Below are 20986 nucleotides of genomic sequence, written 5' to 3'. Positions count from 1 at the left end.
AAATGATTATTGCTTTCTCTGTTCTGTCTGCTTACTAAAATGACAGCTTCAAGAAGATAGGGAACTTCTCTGTCTTGTCTCCATTTGCTCTCTAGAACCAGGAAACTGTGGGTACTCAGTAAAGATATGCCAAATGAATGTGATTGAAATATTGGACTAGGTTTTATAAGCTGAAGGTGGGAAAACTAGACATAGAAGGTAGTAGAGTCTTGAAGACTAAAGATCATGCTTGAGTTGAAAAACGGTTATCTTTGAAACAGATGGAAGCAATTGAAAAGTAGGAGGTTTTTGGCAGTAGAAAACAGAATGCCTAAGTTGGGGATATGAGACAGTGCAATTCTAGCCATAAGATCTTGGCTACATAGTGTGATTATCAGAGCAGTGGTTTGGTGGACTGGAAATAGTTGTTCAAAAATAGATCAATAGAACAGAGAGTTCAAGTAAAATGGAATTCATGTGGAAGGATGTAATAAGCAACAGGAATCCTCACACATCAGTGAAGAATGTGATGGATTATTCAATAAATGATCTTTGGGGTGGGCTGGGTTACTTTATAGCCTCACTCTATATCATTATTAAGACTAAATTCCAGATCAACCAAAGAGTTAGCAAACTCTTATGGTATAACAATCAAAATAATTTAATAGTTAAAAGATCATTTGAGAGACAAAGATTTAAAGTCAGACTATAACTCATGTAGGCAAATTAATAAGAAAAATACTTGGCTCACCATAAAACAATATTCAAAGGGCAAGAGGAGGTAATTTGCAAAAGAGTACATGCAGATACCTGTACCTTAAGTAAAATCCTTAAAACCTATTAGTAATTGAGTGTATGAGGATTAAATATACTATTTTCCTGTCAAATTAGCACAGGCTTTCTTACTTATAATAAATGTTTACAGATGGACATTCTTACACCTGTTAAAATTATAATTTTTGAAGGGGCACCGGTGGCTCAGTTGGTTGAACGTCCGACTTCGGCTCAGGTCATGATCTCACAGCTCGTGAGTTCGAGCCCCATGTCCAGCGCTGTGCTGACAGCTTGGAGCCTGGAGCCCGCTTCAAATTCTGTGTCTCCCTCTCTCTTCCCCTAACCCACTCACATACTGTCTCTGTCTCTCTCAAAAATAAACATTAAAAAAAATTTTTTTTTAAACTATAATTTTTGGAAAGAAACCTAACAATTTATACTAAATGCTGTAAAACTGTTCCTGTCTTTTAGGCATAAATATATTTTAAAGTCTATATTGAAATTAAATAAATTGATGTGTGAAATTAGGAGCAGCATAAATTATAATACACAGGCTAGACTTAGTGCAAGCATTATACTTATTTCCAAATATTTTCATATTTTCTACATATACAGTGAAAACTTGGATTGTGAGTAACTTGTGCAAATGTTCCACAAGACAAGCAAACATTTCTAATAAATTTTAACTTGATAAACGAGCGATGTATTGCAATATGAGTAGTACGTGATGTTGAATGTCACATGATCACAACTGGGCCAATGGTTCTTGAAAGTCGCTTTGATATATATGAGTGCTTTGGGTTACAAGCACGTTTCCAGAATATGAATTATGTTCGCAAACCAAGGTTTTACTGGTTTTCTAGATAGTTCCTACTTACTTGTCTTGGTTAAATTATCGTCAGCATTAGCATTCAATATAGCCTTCTACTAGCCTAAATTTATATCGGGGTCTGACTTAGGTGCTATGTGTATGTACGTTTGAATTCTGCACGAAATTTATTTACATCAAGAATGATTACTAAGCAACCCTTTTAAAAATGTGGGGATATGCCTGTATACTTCATAAGCAAAAACTTTTTTTTCGTAAATGGTTTTTAAGTACTCGATAAAACATATGTAGAAGTTATTTTTATTTTAGTTAAATTAACACTTCACTGGAGCCTTCATGGCATTTGATATTTCCTCAAGTTTGTCATTTTCTTGATATCCTTTATATAATATATGAAATTGCTTTTGATTTCAGTAAATCATAGAGCTTTTGGCATTGATCTGAGACTATTACTAGTTTTTTTGAGAATATTACTATTTAACTATAATGTACATCCAAATCTATATTAGGCTATACATGTGGAAAGTAAATTAATTTAGGACAGGAGTTATTTGCCTGACTGAATTACGTAAGCCTTTCTTCTTGTTCCTGAGACAAATATAATCAGATACTTTTAAACTATAAAGTGCCTGTGTGCCTATCTTTATCTAGAATAAAAGGGTCTAAAGACTGGCATTAATCTTGTAATACGGTTTGGAGGAAGCTATAAAGTAGCAAATGTTTTGTTTATGTGTATATACAAATATATTTATTTAAGATTTTATGTGTCGTGACTTAGCAAAGCAGAAAACATTTCATTGCCTTGTTATATTTTAACTGTGTTTTTGGTAGAGTTGACACGGTGTTACATTGGTTTCAGGTGGATAACATAGCGATTGGACAAATCAATAAGTTATGCTATGCACACCACTAGCATAACTACCATCTTTCACTCTACAAAGTTATTATAGTACTATTGACTGTATTCCCTATGATGTAGCTTATTCTCATAACCCATTCATTTCGTAACTGGAAGCCTCCCCTTCACCCATTTTTCCCCATTCCTCCTACCACCCTTTCCGCTGGCAGCCGCTAGTTTGTTCTCTGTATTTATAGGTCTGTTTCTACTTTTGGTTTGTTTATTCAATGTTTTTGTTTGTTTTTTTAGATCCACATATAAGTGAAATGATGCGGTATTTGTCTTTCTCTGACTTACTTCACTTAGGTCTGGGTCCTTTCACTTACCCTCTAGGTCCACCCACGTTGTTGCAAATGGCAAGATCTCATTCCTTTTTATGGCTGAATAATAATCTTGTGTGCGTGTGCATGCATGTGTGTGTACACCACATCTTTATCCACTCATCTATCGATATACACTTGGATTGCTTCCATATCTTGGCTGTTGTAAATAGTGCTGCAATAAATATGGGGTACATATCCCCTTAGATTAGTGTTTTCATTTTCTTTGGGTAAATACCCAGTAGAATTATTGGATCATATAGTATTTCTATTTTTAATTTGTTAAGAAACCTCTATCCTGTTTTGCACAGTGGCTGTACCAATTTACATTCTCACCAACAGTGCATAAGTGTTCCTTTTTCTCCACATCCTTGCCAGCACTTGTTTTGTTTTGTTTTGTTGTTGTCTTTGTGATTCTAGCTATTCTGACAGGTATAAGGTGATATTTCATTGTGGTTTTTATTTGCATTTCCCTGATGATTAACGATTTAGTGATTTTCTTTATGAAGATAGTCTATTGAGAAAACTGGGCAAAGTATTATAGTGCAAATCATTTAGTAGTTTGTATTCGTCAGACCTGAGTTTAAGACCCAGCACAATTACTAGGTTTGGTTTTGTTTGCATTGATGAACAGTTTATTTGATTTTCCTAGTGTTTTCTCATCTGAAAAGCAGGGGTAATAATCCTAATTTGCTGAATTGATGTGAAGATTTTTATGTGTATGGTAGTCATTCAGTATAGGATCACTATTCTTATAATTGTTGTATGAGCCATTTAGCCAGAATTAAATGGTTGCAATTAGTCTGAGTGACAGTTTTTTTTACAATAAGTAAGGGGTTGCATTATTTAACAGAGCTTTGGTTTTTTGACAAATTCTGCCAGTACAAATCGTGTGTAAGCTTCACTGGTGCGATGGGGAGAGGTAAAGATACACAAATGCTGATATAAAAAATGTGTTCCCTTGAGGAAGGGACTGTCTTTTGATGTGGCCTGTAATTGGCGTTCTTTTCTTTCCCCTTATTCGATCCAAGAACAGTGGTATGAGTGGGAGGATATAACTCTACTGATAACACTGGAGTCATGGAGGTTAAGTAATTTTGCTAAAGTCACGTAATAAATGGTAGAGCTGAGATCTGAATTACTAAACCCTGAGTTTGTTTATTTAGCAAATGTAAATTCAGTAACTACTGGGTTCTAGGCCCTCCTCCTAAGTTTAGTACACTTCTGTAGACCAGTTGGTGTTGGTTCAGTAAGCATTTCACTCCAGTCTCCAAAAGTTTTATTGTTCATGAAGCAGTAGTATTATGGCATTAGTAGACTCCTAAAAAAATTGTTATCAAGTTCTATTTAAAATTTATTATTAAAAGACATTCTGGAAGGGCACCTGCCTGGCTCAGTCAGTAGAGCCTCCAACTCTTGATCTCAGTGTTGTGAGTTCAAGCCCCATGTTGGGCCTACAGCTCACACACACACACAAAAAAAAAAAAAAAAAAAAAAATTAAATAAAGGAATTCTGTAGTGTTTTAAAATATAATGGATATTTATTTAGAAAAATAATCTAAGTTACTGGTTTAGTGAGCGTTATTTCATGAATGAATTAAGAATGGAATACACATAACAGAGATAGAAAACAACTAATGATCGTTAACACAAATGGGGTGGAAGGTTCAGTTGTGGAGAGATTAATCCAATTCACATTTAAAAGGCTTTTTGTTCTGGGACACCTGGCTGGCTTAGTCAATAGAGCATGGGGTTCTTGAGTTCAAGCCCCATGTTGGCTTAGAGCTTACTTTATTTAAAAAAAGAAGAAGAAGAAGAAGAAGAAGAAGAAGAAGAAGAAGAAGAAGAAGAAGAAGGAGTCTTTTTGTTTTATTTAACACTTACATATAATTCATTTAAATGACAGTAATGATTTCTTTGGAATGTTACAGAATATATTTTGTATCTCTTACTGTATTTTAGATGTTTAAAATTTAAAGAAACACTATAAGCTATATAACTATATTATTTAGAAGTTTTTTATTTTTATTTTTATTTCTGTCTCTAGTAGTCCCTTCTTCAATTTCAGCTAATATTAAAGAATGTACATACAGAGGGCTGATTGTATATTTGAAAATATAAGGTGATGAATAATAATCTTCAATGTTAAGGTGAAACTGGGGTGAAAATGTAAACATAGCAAACATTAGCAAATTGTCACATTTCTAGACTTCAGAAATAAGGCTGTGATAATAACAGTATTGGCCTAATTTCTCTGATCACAGGCTTGGCATAATACATCATGTCAAGTTCTACTTCCGTTTCATTCTAGAATCTAGAGACAATTCTGTGAATTCTGAATTTAAATTAGGAGATGTGTTTCTGAGTGTGCCACAGTTAATTCAGTTAGGCAAATAATGCCTGTCCTAAATTAATTTCCCTTCCACATGGATAGCCTAATATAGATGTAGATGTATATTATAGCTAAGTAGTAATAGTCTCAAAAAAAAAAAAAACCCAAAAAACTAGTAATAGTCTCAGAACAATGCCAAAAGCTCTATGATTTACTGAAATCAAAAGTGATTCCATATATTGTATTCTGAACACAGTTCTTAAGAGATTATTTTCATTTTTTAAAGGATATCAAGAAAATGAACAAACTGAGGAAATATCAAGTGCCACAAAGGCTCCAGTGAAGTGTTAATTTAACTAAAAGTAAAATAACTGCTACATATGTTTTATCGAGTACTTGAAAACCGCAAGCCTACAAGGCCTTACTGCTCTCCCACCGCTCTGCTGATAATGGTCTTAACCCAAGCAGTAGTATTTACTAAGGCCATTATTTAAAGAGCTTTTGTAGACATTAGGTTTTCCATTTTTAATTATTCTAAGTATTCTTTATTATTTTCCCCTTAGATTTTTTTTATAATGTATGTATTTTAGTTTAGGAAATTGTACCTAAAGAACTAAAAATGTCATTAAAATTATTTTGTTAAACTTATAAAATATTAATACCTGTTTGTATTGCTTCAAAGGTAGGATTAAATCTTATGTTCTGCAGTATAAACCAAGACTTGAGAAAAGTAAAACTTTGATAAGAAAATGATAAAATTTTTCTTTAAATACCCAGTTAAATTAAAAAAAAAAAGTATAGATCCCTATATAAGCCACATTCATATGTAATATCTGTTGTAAAGAGATAGATTAGGTTGTGGTTAAGACTGTAGAGACAGAATTCCTAGGTTCTAATCTTTTTTTTTTTTTAATGTTTATTTTTGAGAGAGAGAGAGAGAGCGCGCTGTGCAAGCAGGGGAGGGGCAGGGAGAGGGAGATGGAGGATACAAAGTGGGCTCTGCCTATCAGCGCAGAGCCAGATGCAGGGCTCGAGCTCACGAACCATGAGATCACACCCTGAGCCGAAGTCAGACACTTAACTGACTGAGCCACCCAGGTGCCCCCCAGGGTTCTAATCTTGATTCTGCAATAATTTCCGTTTATGAGAATGTTTGAAGAATAATAAAAGTCAGTAATAACACTTCATAGGATAGTTTTGAAGATTAAATGAGTTAATACATATAAAACAGAGCAGTTCCTGGCACATTGTAAATATTGGGTGTTGGATGAGGAGGAGGAAGAAGTTCAGCAGTTTATATTTTTATCTTTCACTTTTAATAAATGTTTTTGCCTATTCTTAAAAATAAGACGGCCTTTAATGTCTTTGAAAACCATGTGAACTACAAGTTATTTGAAGTTAGTGAACTTTATAATACATGTTTTCTAGGAAGTTCATGGTTTTATAACAGACTTTTTAAGAGTTTAATATTTTATCTGGCAAAACGTGATGTTCAAGACTTTCATAGCTTAAGCAGTTAGTAAATTTTGGGTATAATGTCAAGTAAGGTTGATATGATAACATTCATATATATTGTGGAGATGATAATCACAGCAGGCTATAGAATGACCTGAATAGCTGTCCTAGCCTTGAGATAGCCCAGGATAAAAGATCATTTTGAAGTTCGTGACTCTAATGACTAACATTTAAGTACTTGATTACTTGAAATTTGATTGGTGATAAGGCCACCTTGTTGAGGAATGAAGAATGTGTTACCTGTAGGCATATGGTCTTTTAATATTTTTTGGTGATTTATAATTGGAGAGTGGACATTGGTATAATCAAAGTAAATGTTAATGTTTTGTTCACATACTTATAAAGTTATCTTTGATTTATGCTTCACTTTTCCATAAAGACCACCTAATAGGAAAGAAGTTGTTAAGTCTTCTTGGCATTAATAAATCCACACCTGTTCTTTTGGAGAAGGAATTGCTCAGAATCAGTTATTACCCTTAGGCTCTTAGCTTAAGCCATTCCCTTTGAAAAATGGAGTGAAAACAAACACTGACTTTTTCTTCTTTATTCTACTGTTTCAGGAGCATATGACAGTTCAGATAAGAAATCAGAATTTTTGAGATAAGATCATTAATCCCAACTAAAAGTTTAATAGGAGATTAAATCACTCCTGTTTTCTATAAGTGATTCTTCTTACATAGTGCTTAGTGCATAAATATTTGTTGATATTGAATACATGCTTAGTTACAGACAAATCAATATACTAAAATTTTAACATTTCAAACTAGACTTGCTCTTATTTCTTTTGGGTACAAAAAGACTTGCTTAAAATAATTTTTAAAAATTATTTTGGTCTGTTTTAAGGCCACAGAAAGCGAGGCTGGTGATATGGACCTGAGTGGGTTGCCAGAAACAGCAGTGGATTCTGAGGACGATGATGATGAAGAAGACATTGAGAGGGCATCAGATCCTCTGATGAGCAGGGACATTGTGAGAGACTGCCTAGAGAAGGATCCAATTGACAGGACAGATGATGACATTGGTAAGTTTGGATAAGAAAATGAATTTAAGAGCAATTTAAAATATTTAGGGTAAAATGGCCTGATAAAATAGAGCCCAAGAGTAGTAGGCTTTAAAAAGTCATTAATTTATAATTTTTGCTTGCATAAGCAGTAGCATTTGTTGAAAAAAAGTTTAAAGAATCAATTTTATTCAATCATTATGTTCTGAAGTCTACAAATGATAAAACTCATAAAACTCTACCACATGAGCCCCTTCTCATCTTACTTTATGACAAAAAAAAGAAAAAAGTATTCTTCCATATAGTGTTATTCCTATTATTTTTCTTGTGAGCACCATTCCTATTAAGCTCACGTTTTCCGTATGTAAATACCAGTCAATGACAAATGGTAAAATTGCCATGTAAATGACTTTGCTTTTACTCTGGTTCCATCTGAAGATGAGACTGAGTGGAAAACTTAGTAGCATATGAGCTGCAGGGGGTTTAGACTTTCTTTAAGTGCATCCTAAGGTTAGAAATCCAAGTGGCTTTGTATCTGTTTTCCCCATCCTTGAAGTTTCCGTTACCCACTTTCCCAACAGAATAAGAGATGACTGTGTAATAATGGTTTAGTGTTCAGGTACGCCTTCTGCACTCAGGCTTCTTCCTTCGAATGCTAGGAGTCAGGGCAACTTCTGTAGAGTGCCTTGTGTCCACCACAGGTCTGGAATCTGTAAGCACCCTTGCCTGAGCCCAGATAATCTGTCCTACCACTCTCCCAACTCTTCTTGGCTGATATATATTTGCAGACAAATTCAAGAACTTGCTCTATTGGGATTAGATATAGGACAGTATGGGCATAGTTATAAGTGGCTGGTTGCATGTGTTGTGAAGGAAACAAACATGATGAAGAAAATCTTTTACCACCTACTCTATATACATACGCTAGAAAATTAAGGATGAAAAACCAACAACTTGTATTAGATATTTAAAATACAAATTTAAAATTTATAGAATTGGTAAGTATTTATAGATGAATATACCATGTTGGTAACCATTCATTCATGCAGCTAATGTGATTGAGCACCTTCTATGTACTGAACATTTTTTTAAGTCCTGGCAACTCAGAGGGGAACAGGCAGGTAAGATCCTTGCTCTCTTTCAGTCTGAAGAATAAAGTGGGGATTAGGGAGTGATGGAGGTTGAGGAATGAAGAGAATGGAGCCTATTTTAGGAGGAAATGGCTGGTAATGTCCTTTTAAAGGGCTCAGACATGAAGGAAGTGAAAAGGGGAGCCACCTATGCCTGTGGCCCCCAGTGAAGAAATGTGTTCTGTGTTAACCCTTTCTGGATAATTTTTGCTGGAGTAAGGACTTAAAGGCTTCACAGATACCCATCCCTGACTCCAGCCCATTTCCTTCTCTACCACCTGCACTCCCGTTCCAAAGGTGCTGGCAGTTTGCAAGTCTCTTGAGGGTTCTGCAGCATACATTAGAGTGGTTCTGTTTTACCCACTGAAAACATTGGGTTTCACTTTCTTATGTCTAATATTACATACACATTCATTTGATTTGCAGTGTCCAAAGTTGTATTACACTGTCCCATTCTCTTTGTCCTTGTCGACTTCTTTTTAAATATGTCCTTAAACAGAAAGTGAAATTGGAAGTGTATTCAGTTTGCCGTCTTACTCCAGAATCCTTGCTCATAGGTTGTTTTTTTTTTTTAATTTTTAAATAAGATTGAACATTGCTTATGAACAGATTGATGTGGAAATTATTCTTTTGTAAGTTAATGTATCTTCTTTTTGAATATGTTCATTTTAGTACAGTCATAGAAGAAAATAATTATTAAAATCATACAGCATGTCATTCCTGGAAATTTAAGATTTTCACTTCATATCTGAGAAGGTATCTTCTCCAGAATTTCTGGAAAGCAAATGCTATGCTGATTCCTTCAAAAGAATACAAAGCTATCTTTTTTTTTAAAATCTGCTTGTTGATATAACCTCCAGTGAATAACATTTACTTGAATATCAATTCACTTGCAAGCAGAGATGATTCTGATGCTTGCTCCTATCAAATATACTTTTATTTAAAATAATAAAACCATTATTATTAAAGATAAAGCCTTATGAGTGTTGTTTGCTCTACAAGAGATCTTGGAAGAGCTTATATTCTGTCTCCTCAAGACAAAACCACATGTGAGCACTTTTAGCTTTTTTGCTGTTACTCTTGTTAAATCTAACTGATCTGCCAGTATTTAGTTACAACAGATACCTTTCATAAAAACTACAAACTTCTAAATGATGCTCTCTCTGGATGCCTCTGTTCCTAACCACCTTTCTTTAACCCCATGAAATAGAGAAGGAATGGTGTGTTGGGAGGTGGGGGGGTGGGCAGAATCAAAGTTGAATCAAATGAAATTGCTAACATATTTTAAAAGCTGCAAGAATTAAATTGCTTTGGGGTTCCCATAGATTCTTGGGTGTGTGTACCTTTGTTTCAGTACTTTGAAGGAAAGGACTTTATTCCTTTTTGCTCTCTAGCTCATAATTCTGTAGGTACTCAGTTATCGAATGGTTGTGAATTTAATTTCTTTTTTGAGGCCTTTACACATTAAGGTAGAGACCTACTTTTCAAAGATCCCTTCCGAAGAGTTCTTTTTTCTCCCCTTCAATATAGCACCAAAAAAAACAAAAACAAAACTCCACAGATTTTTCAAAAACATCTTAATAGTAACCAGTTTTTATACAAAATTAAACCGAGCAAATAAGCTAATTTTTATATTGACATCGCTTGCGGTGTCTGTAAGCTGATTATCTGGCCTTTCTTTGTGTCACATCGGCTAGAAAAAAAGTGTTTAAAAATGTCTTTTTTCAGGGCGCCTGGGTGGCTCGGTCAGTTGAGCATCTTACTCTTGATTTCGGTTCAGGTCACGATCTCAGAGTTTGTGGGATCAATCCGTGTGCTGTCAGCAGGGAGTCTGCTTGGGATTCTCTCTTTGCCCCTCTGTCCCTCAAAATAAACTTTAAGGAAAAAAGGCCTTTTTTCATAAACAGAAATATTCCTTTCCTAACAAAATAAAATATTATTAATTAATGTATTATTCTAATAGATTCTTCCAAGCAACATAGAAGAAAGTAGTCCTGCTTCTTCAGTCCATGGCTTCTTCTTGCCATGTTCTAGGAACTGTCTTTTACTCATTCCAGGCTCTGAACTCTTGACTGACCCTAACTGCTTGAACTCTGTATGATCCCTGTGGCATTACCAGAGTTTATGTTGAGCCCCTATAGCCAAATGCTCCTGTTTTATATTTATTTTATGAAGATTAGTGATAGAAATTCTTTATTGTTTTAATTGCACTAATTATCCAGTGTAATAAGTACAGGTTACTACAAAACCAGCAACACTATTGTTGAATCTTTGGGAGACTTAACTCTTAGATACCATCTGGTTAAGCATTTATTTATTTTTAGTTTTTCAGCTGAGCCTAGAGCATTATGTACATTACTATCATCAGATCTTTTCTGTCTTCTTTATTATTTATCCATATTATATGTGATACACAAATATTTTCTATCCTGTCATATTTTTTTAAATCTTAGTCATTACTCCTGTATCACAACTTGATTTCATAACCCATTAATGGAGCAGGAATCTTCCAAAAAGCAAGAACAATGTCTATGCAAGGCACTTCAAATCATTATAGCAAGTATTAGTAAATATATTTTATACTTCATATACTCATATTCTTCAATAATATATGTGGTCGTAATTTGACTTATTGTCTATTATGTTATGTCATATTATGTTGAATTTAAAACATTTCTGACTTCTGGTCTCATATTCTTCTTAAGACCATGAATCTTCACTTGTCCAAGGAAATTTAGTATTATTGGGGGAGGAGGGGGAAGAAAGCAAAATGTGTGTTCTATAGGTAATATTTTATTACCTTATGGTGAGGAGTAGGGCAGTAATAGCTGAAGAAAACAGAGGCTTACAACTGCAGAACTAACAGTGATATACTAGCTTTTTCATTTGTGTTTTTGCTTCAGATCAAAAGGTCAGTGTGTTTGTAACACAATGATTGTTACCTCCCATATATAATAGATAATTGCAGTGGTATTAAAAATTGGTTTATTGCTGTCCCAAGGAATAAATATATTTTATTTATATGACCCAAACACACCCACTCCTTCCAGAAATAAAAGTTTCACTAAACAGAACTTATTCTATAAGTTATGTGCTTTGATTCTCTTGTTTTTAAAATGCTGGTTGTAAAAAAAAAAAAAAAATGATGGTTGCAACAGTATATTGATTTCCTGGCACATCAGTCTGGGTCAGGTTGAAGAACACTGTCTTCTTGGACAGACTCCCTGGGTACCACCTATCAGTGTTATTCTCCTGATTCCGAAGCCACTCTGTTATGAAAGTCTTTTACAGGGCGATGACGTAGGGTCTAATCAGAAGAGACATTACCCATCTGGACCCGAGAAAAACACTTCATCTGACCTTCTATAAATGTAATGTTTTCACAGAATAGATCATTCTATTCTGTGTTGTTTTTGCAGTGAACAAACTACTGTATCTCCAATAACATAAATGTGTCACTAAATCCTAACAGATAGATGGAATGTACACAGGGACAGTTTCATTACGTGAGGACAAGAAAAATATAGCAGAATTTTTACTTAGAAATTTGAATGATATGAGTATGATAACAATGACAATAATAGCTGTTCTTATTTATTGAATATTTACTCTCTAAGGACTTTATTATCTCTATTGTATTTGTCACAGCTGTCCAACAAAGGGTAGGCATTATATTGTTCTTTCATAAATGAGGGAAACATGCCTTAAGTAAATTAATCAGCTTTCCCAAAGCAATATAACTAATAAGTATTCAAGTGATGTCTGACATATACCTTGTGCTCTTTTATCATTACCTATAATGTCCAGCAGGAGGTTTGGAGGGAGACGGTCCTGAATCATCACTGTCACTTCTTAATTATATGACTTTGAGCCTGTTTTCTCCCTGTGAAATGAGAACGAAAACATGCACCTCATAGAGCCATAGTGAGGAGTAAGGAAAGAACTTCGTAATTAGTAAAGCTACCTAATAATAGAAAAAATTAAAAATAGAGACCACAGGACTAGAAAAGACTGTGAAGGTCATCCATCTTGTCAACAGCTACAACTGTATCAAAGTTTAAGCTGTTTCTCCACAGCGTCGCCGACAGGAAGACTGAAACTTTTCTCTGTTTTGGCCAGTCTGTGGGATAAAAAAAATAACATATCAATTTTCATTTGTATTTGTGATATAACGTTTTAAGTTTTATTTATTCAAATTCAAGTTAGTTAACATACTGTGTGGTGTTGGATTCAGTAGAACCCAGTGATTTCATTACTTACATATAACACCCAGTGCTCATCCCAACGAGTGCCCTCCTTAATGCCCATTACCCATTTAACCCCAAACCCCCCCCCCCAGTCCCCCAGCAACCCTCAGTTCGTTCTCTATATTTAAGAGTCTCTTATGGTTTACGTCTCTCTCCATTTTTATCTTTATTTTTCTTTCCCTTCCCCTGTGTTCATATGTTTTGTTTCTTAAGTTCCACATATTTAATGAAATCATATATTTGTCTTTCTCTGACTCATTTCACTTGGCATAATACAATTTTTAATTGATTAATTTTTATAAATTTGTCTTAATCCATAGAAAATATCCCTTGGTTTCTAAATCATGGGCTATCTTTAGATTGAAAGTGGTTATTTCTGCTGTTTGGGGTGTCTACCTGCCCAGAAGGCACTAGAATAGACCTATTGATTTTTTTTTGGAGAATTCTCAGACCTCTATTTCATTTCAGCTTAGTATTTCACCCTTTAATTAGCCTTAATAAGATCACAGCTGATTTTCAATAGAAATTTTCCATTTGAAGTTTATTAATTTCTTCATTCCCATTAGAATTGGAATCACAATGTATACTAGCATTCCTAAATCAATAAGTAAATGTCACCACTTCCATAGTGACAGTTCTTCGTTTACCTGCAAGAAGTTCAGCTTTTGTACTAACAATATTTGAAGTAATTATATTTTCCAGTGAGCAGTTTTGTAGGACATTTAAAAAGAAAGAACCCTAGAGCATTCTTTTTGAATGCTTGGTTTAAAAAAAAAAAAGTTGTAGTGGGGCACCTGGGTGGCTCAGTTGGGTGAGCATCCGACTCTTGGTTTCGACTCAGGTCATGATCTCACGGTTCGTGAGTTTGAGCCCCACATCAGGCTCTGTGCTGACAGTGTGGAGTCTGCTTGGGAATCTCTGTCTCCCTCTCTCTCTCTCATTGCCCCTCCCTTGCTCTCTCTCACTGTCTCTCACTCTGCTCTCTCACTGCTCTCTCACTCTGTCTCTCAAATAAATAAACTAAATAGATAAATAAGTAATTGCTGATTAATGTTTACAATATCTTTTGCCTTTTAGAACAACTCTTAGAATTTATGCACCAATTGCCTGCTTTTGCCAATATGACTATGTCAGTGAGACGAGAACTTTGTGCTGTTATGGTGTTTGCAGTCGTGGAAAGAGCTGGGACCATAGTGCTAAATGATGGTGAAGAGGTTAGTGAACATTTCTGTCATGAAATTTCTGTTTGAGGGTCTCTTAGTACAGCAAGTGAACAAAAAACCAATTCTTATTTTTTCCTCTTAAAAAACAATGAGCAATAATTAGTTTGAATAATTTAAGAATTATGATACACTGATCGTTATGTCAAAATATTTCAAATCTAATATTTTTATTTTTTATAATATTTCATATGCTACTGATAGAAATACTTTGATATATTAACTTTTCAGATTTTTATAACTTTAAATGTTCATTGTATGCCTTTTGTCAGAACACAATGATATTCTTATTGAGGCAGTGGTGATCATTTTATATTGCGTACATATGTTTGGGGGAACAGAAGAATTCTTTTTCCTTGTGTCATTTTAGAGAAGAATGCTCAAAGTCGAATTAAAAGAGTGGAATGACATGTACCCCTAGCTGGGCATGAGGAAATACATAGATCCATGGCTGTGCTTTGCTTTATTCCTTATTCTTTCAATTTAGTAAACAGTTAATTTCACTTGAGTTATTCCATCTTCGAAATAAAAATCTGCTAAATCATTCGTAGAGACCATTCTAGCATTTACAGCTGCATGACCATAATTTTCTGCTTTGTCTTCATTTTTTTGAATTAGCTGGATTCCTGGTCAGTGATTCTGAATGGTTCTGTGGAAGTAACTTATCCAGATGGAAAAGCAGAAATATTATGTATGGGAAATAGTTTTGGTGTCTCTCCTACCATGGACAAAGAATACATGAAAGGAGTAATGAGAACAAAGGTGGATGACTGCCAGGTATAAAATATCATTAAAAATGTATATGTATATTTTATGCTTAACACGTCTATACAGTTGGGGTAAGATTTTTCTGCCTATATAAATAGGTCTTCTTTTAGAATTTTAAATATGATTTTGAAGTAGAATGTTATCACACCCTAGGAAATTAAAAATAAATTTTCCTTAAAGTTGTTCGGACTTGGGGCGCCTGGCTGGCTTGGTCAGTAGAGAATACAACTCTTGATCTCAGGGTCATGAGTTCAGGCCCCACATTTGGTATAAAGCATACTTAAAAAAATAATAATAAAGTTGTTTGGACTCCACATAACTAGGTGTTCTGTAAATATGTTTTATTTAAAAAAGTGTTCTGTAAATATGGCATTTTAAAATTTCCATTAATAATAGTTTGATAATCTGTTCATCAAAAAATATAGAAGTAAAACACCCATTATGAAAAGAAATAGATTAATAAAGATGATGTGATATAGTTATACAGTGTTTTTATTTAAATACATACAAGATAAGGAATTGATTTAAAAGTCATGAAAATCAGGAACAGCTGGGTGGCTCAGTTGGCTAAGCATCCAACTTCAGCTCAAGTCATGATCTTGTGGCTCGTGAGTTCATGCCTCGCGAGTTCATGCCTCGCATTGGGCCCTGAGCTGACAGCTCAGAACCTGAAGACTGCTTTGGATTCTGTGTCTCCCTCTCTCTCTGCCCCTCTCTCGCTCACACCCTCTCTCACTCTCTCTCAAAAATAAATAAACATTAAAAAAATTAAAAACAATAAAAGTCCTGAAAATCATAGTATGAATCAGTAGAAGGACTTCTTGGTAAAAAAGTAATTACTGATTAAAAGAAAATACATGATAGCAAAAGAAAAATGTTAGTGTTGATATTGTGTTAATAATCATTATTTAAAAGCATTTATGTGCGCCTGGGTGGCTTATTTGGTTGGGCGTCCAACTTTGGCTCAGGTCAAGATCTTGCGGTTTGTGGGTTCGAGCCCTGCATTGGGCTCTGTGCTGACAGCTCAGAGCCTGGAGCCTGCTTTGGATTCTGTGCCTCCCTCTCTCTCTGCCCCTCTTCTGCTCACACTGTATCTCTTTCTCTCTCAAAAATAAACAAACATTAAACAATAAATAAATAAAAGCATTTAATAAAAGACTAGAGAAAATGTGGAGACCAAATGTGAAATTTAGTTAGATTGATTATAGCTGATAACCTCTGTATTATTGAGAAATAAATTTAAGATACTTGTGTTATCAAGTGTATAAAATTTATGTCTTCTCTTCTGAAAAAAAGTCTTTGAAAGATAAAATGTTTGAATGTAAATAAACCAAAAGATTTGACTTAGACCAATTAATGGTAAGTGCCCACTGTATTTAATGGTCTGTAGTCTGAAATACATCTGAATATACTTTGTTCTAAAAGAACATCATTGAATTTTTATAGTGTCTGATAAATGTAAAATAATACTCTTTTAAATTTTAATTTTAAGCACTTTACTTACTAAAAGAGAAAATGACCATGGCTATAAATAAATTTTTTTTAATATTTATTTATTTTTGAGAGAGAGAGAGAGAGACAGAGCACAAGTGGGGCAAGGGGCAGAGAGGGAGGGAGACACAGAATCTGAAGCAGGCTCCAGGCTCTGAGCTGTCAGCACAGAGTCCGACACAAGGCTTGACTTCATGAGCTGGGAGATCATGACCTGAGCCAAAGTCAGACGCTTAACCGACTAAGCCACCCAGGCGCCCCTACAAATACAATTATCTTACCTAGAGAATAATGTTGCCAAAAGTAATGTTGCCAAATAATTCCTTCAGTAAGCACTGTAGAGAAAAAATAAATGGTTGTGAATTCATTGTTTTGAATAGTAATGCCAGAAGAACGTTCTAAATATAGTCAAGTCTCAATTATTTGGCATAATAGAAGAAAACAAAATGGTAGGTAAATCTTGGAGTCTTTATTTGACCTAGAAATGTGTTTGTAAAAGAGATTATAGATGATGTTTCAGCTTTGGAACTGTACTCCAACAAAATATAATAAAGCCATACTTGGTCCAAAACAAACTAGGAATTTGTTAAAGGTTTCCCTATCCTATTATCTGTTATCAGTTCCTGCCTGGTACATATTGGCTTTACTAGAGCATTTTAGTCAGAGTCTGTATCCTTAAAGGACAAGTTAAAAAGTTATTTTATTTCTGAGAATTCATCGATTACATTAATACCTCTTAATTGACCAGCCCCTTTTGTTAGAAATTTGTAATCATGGAACTAAAATGATATTAGAGGCATAGACATATTTCAGAATAATTGCTAAAAATGCTATATGACTGAATATTACAGAGTACTTAAGTAATATCAGATGTACCAGGTAACATTAAATATTTATTTCGGAATTCTGGGAAAAGAAGGGAAAGAAGATGTCAGGGAAGAGAGTCTACTCTATTTATTAGATGAGGAATTGGTGAGAAACCCGAGAAAAGTCTCTTATCTCCACTCCAGTCTAAGCCACTGTAAAAGGAAGATCTTAAATAAGGGGCTTCAAGAATCACTCTTGTACCTGCACTGACTCATCTGCTCAGGCCTGATACTCGTTCCCTCAGTAGGAGAACAAGTTTGGAGAATGAAGTTAGACTTAATGTAACGCTTGTGTTGGTGTAGTATTTTAGTGTATTTCTGTTAAAATGTCATATCTGTCAGTAAGTTATCTACAAATGTTAGATCATCCTCTTGTTAGGGGAAGTAAAGGAAACAATGAGAATCATATTTTCATTCATCCATAAGATGGCCTCCATAAGTTTATATCATTCTACTGAGCACCTTGTAGGCATTTAACAGTTATTAAATGAGATGAACAAAAATGCTGTTCTCCTTACCAGGAAGAGGCAACTTCGCCTAGGACTGGCCTTAATTTTCTTATAGTCCAGTGGGTTCCAAAAGTAAATATTGAATAATGTGATATTTAGTTGAGCTCATAGTAAACCTGATCCACAATGAGTGGATTATATTTAACATTTATTTCTGTTTGTTTGGATCCCATGATATGCTCAAAGTTCTATTTTGCTTTGGATCCCTACTTTGTGTGTTCCTCTTTCAGTTCTCTCCTTTCATTGTTTGTGCTTGTTCCTCTGTTCGCTTTGAAAGACAAAGGCAGACACCCTATATAGACACCCTATGGTACCAGGCAATTGGTAATGGTTTTCCGTTTCCCATATGTGCCTCCTTCTTTTCTCCTTCCCACTTCTATCCCTCTTTTCTGTTCCTGCTCTTCTCTCCCACTCTTTTTTTCCTTCTCCCCTTTTTCTTCACTACTGCCTGTGTCTTAGGCCTGCCAGTAACACATCAGGCATTGCTTAGCCTTACCCTACACCCTCAATGGGGAACGAACCCTGGGATCCCTGTGTGACCAATTAGGCATGAATTTCCCTTACAGACCACAAAATGCCAGTTTAAATAGCTCTAACTTCTTAAGGTAAACCTGTTAGACTCCCTTTTTCCAGAGACCATGGGAGCTAATGACACTGAATTTAAGTAGTTTTGGAGAAAGCAGTTACATGGGAAAGTTGACAATACTGTATTATGGTTGACGTTTAATTTTACTTCATCCTTTTATCGTCTATTATAATTTTTCTACTAAATATCAGTTGTGATGTCATGTGCCCAAAAAACAATCCTGCAATGTAAGCTGCCTTTGGCCTTTTGTAAGCCAAATCTTGTTTGCATTTTTATTTTATATCAGAATGCCAAGGTTTACATTACTTTCATATGCTTACAGCTATTTAAAAGTATAAAACCTCATCAAAATAATTATGTACATAGTTCACAATTTTTCAGCTGGCTTCATCATACCAATTAAAATTATGTCTTGCGTATGAATTTCTTATTATATCTTCAGACTTCTTAAAGCAAAAATAAATCTGCTAATAAAAATACAGATAAATGTTTTTACCTATTATTTATTTCTTTTTAGATATGTATGTCCATATTAGAAATTCGGTTGGGTTTTATTTTCTTTTTGGATGGTACTTCAGTTTGGTACAGAAGTGACAAAAATATCTCTCAAGGGGGTGCCTAGATGGCTCAGGGGGTTAAGCATTGGTTGGACTTTGACTCAGGTCATGTTATCATGGCTCATGGGTTCAAGCCCCCCCGTTGGGCTCTGTGCTGACATATCAAAGCCTGGAGCCTGCTTCAGATTCTGTGTCTCCCTCTCTTGCTGCCCTTCTCCTGCTCACTACTCTGTCTCTCTCTGTCTCTCTCTCTCTCTCTCTCTCTCTCTCACACACACACACAAAAACAGACAAACAAACAAAAAAAAAAACATTAAAAAAAAGTCTAGGCTTTAAGAATTCCAAATCAAACTTATTCTAATTTCCTTAAACCTTCAGTCAAGATTAATTTTAGTAGATTTCTCTTCTAAAATCATTTTCTTTCTTTTTTAATGTTTATTATTTATTTTTGAGAGAGAGAGCACAAGTCGGGGAGGGGCAGAGTGAGAGGGAGACACAGAATCTGAAGCAGGCTCCAGGCTCCGAGCTGTCAGCACACAGCCTGACTTTGGGCTTGAACCAATGAACCGTGTGACCATGACCTGAGCCCAAGTTGGACACTTAACTGACTGAGCCACCCAGGTGCCCCTAAGAGCATTTTCTTTTCTCTATCTACTTACTCCTTTTAACTTATGGAATGTATTTCTTTTTTAGGAGATAAATGAGAAAATGATATAATTGTGTTCTCTAAACAAGTGTAAGAAAGATCACCTAAAATTATTTGGAGACAGAGTAATTTTAGTGCCCTGTAAAATTTAAAAAAATAAACTATTTTTGAGATAAGGAACTAAGGACCACAGATTTCAAAACGTGTATACACCTGTGGTCAGTGTTATAGAAATGGATTGTGTTTTTAAATTAAAAAAAAAAATTTAACTATATGTAATTATAAGAAAAGCCTATGCCTTTTGAATTTTAACTTTATGATTCCAATAGAAAAATTAATGAGATTTTATCAACCAGCTCTGGAAGAAACAATATCATAATAAGCTATTGCTCAGGTATGAAGCGCTGCTATTCTTTTAAAAAACTTTACTGATTGTATGGAAAGTATGGAAAGTATAGAAAATTTATTAAATAAAATGAGTCACTTGTAATTTGCATTATTCAGAAATAAAAATTATTAACATACTGCTCTATTTTATTCCCAGATTTTGATGTGCATGAAAAAAAATTTTTTTAATTAGCAAGCATGTAATTATGAAACATTGGGCAAATCAGCATGCTATTGGTACAGCTGTTTCTTTGTTTGTACAACGGGGACAATAGTAGGACCTTCTTTATGGGATGACCAGGAAGGTGAATGGAGAGTTCCTATAAGGCCACCACAAAATGATGATGATGGTGTCATATTCATGATAATTATTATTACATTTGGTTTTCCATCTTTTAAAAAAATAAATATACTATCATGAACGTTAAGTCAAAACTGTAAATACTCTAACTCGTGTCTCCTCCTCACTGACTTCTGGTTAATTTGTGTAATAAGTGCTTTAATTCATTTTTCACTTTCTTTTTAAATTACTAAGAAATGTAATTTAGTGGTTTGCCCTAAGCCCTAATATTTTTTATATTTGGGGTCACAGAGGAGTAATGGCTTGCCATGCATATTATTTTTAACTTTTTGTTTAAGAGCAAGGATTGCCCTTAATACTAGTTACAAGGAATATGACTTGAGTTTAACAAGTAGGTGGCTTGTTTTGTGGACCTTTTTTGAACGAACTTTCTAAACTGATTACTTATCAATATAATTAGCAAATGTATAATATCTATTCCATGGGTATCTTTGAATTTTGATCTTTTTTTTCATTTTTATTTTAAAATTGTTGCTTTTTTTTTTTTAATTTTTTTTCAACATTTATTTATTTTTGGGACAGAGAGAGACAGAGCATGAACGGGGAAGGGCAGAGATAGAGGGAGACCCAG

General features: G+C 34.5%; 1 protein-coding gene across 14 annotated transcripts in view; it reads left to right on the top strand.

Annotated features, from left to right (window-relative positions):
* The window catches only part of RAPGEF2 (Rap guanine nucleotide exchange factor 2), a 247548-nt gene that overhangs the window by 198556 nt on the left and 28006 nt on the right, over positions 1-20986 (top strand). For all 14 annotated transcript variants that reach the window (XM_043566367.1, XM_043566399.1, XM_043566348.1 and 11 more), the window contains 3 exons: positions 7491-7668; positions 14102-14238; positions 14863-15021. In XM_043566367.1, coding sequence (XP_043422302.1) covers positions 7491-7668; positions 14102-14238; positions 14863-15021 — 474 coding nt within the window. The remainder of the gene's footprint in view (positions 1-7490; positions 7669-14101; positions 14239-14862; positions 15022-20986) is intronic.

The sequence above is a fragment of the Prionailurus bengalensis genome, chromosome B1 (assembly GCF_016509475.1).
Source record: "Prionailurus bengalensis isolate Pbe53 chromosome B1, Fcat_Pben_1.1_paternal_pri, whole genome shotgun sequence".
NCBI classification, from domain to species: domain Eukaryota; kingdom Metazoa; phylum Chordata; class Mammalia; order Carnivora; family Felidae; genus Prionailurus; species Prionailurus bengalensis.
This window is presented reverse-complemented; position numbering and strand designations above follow the sequence as displayed.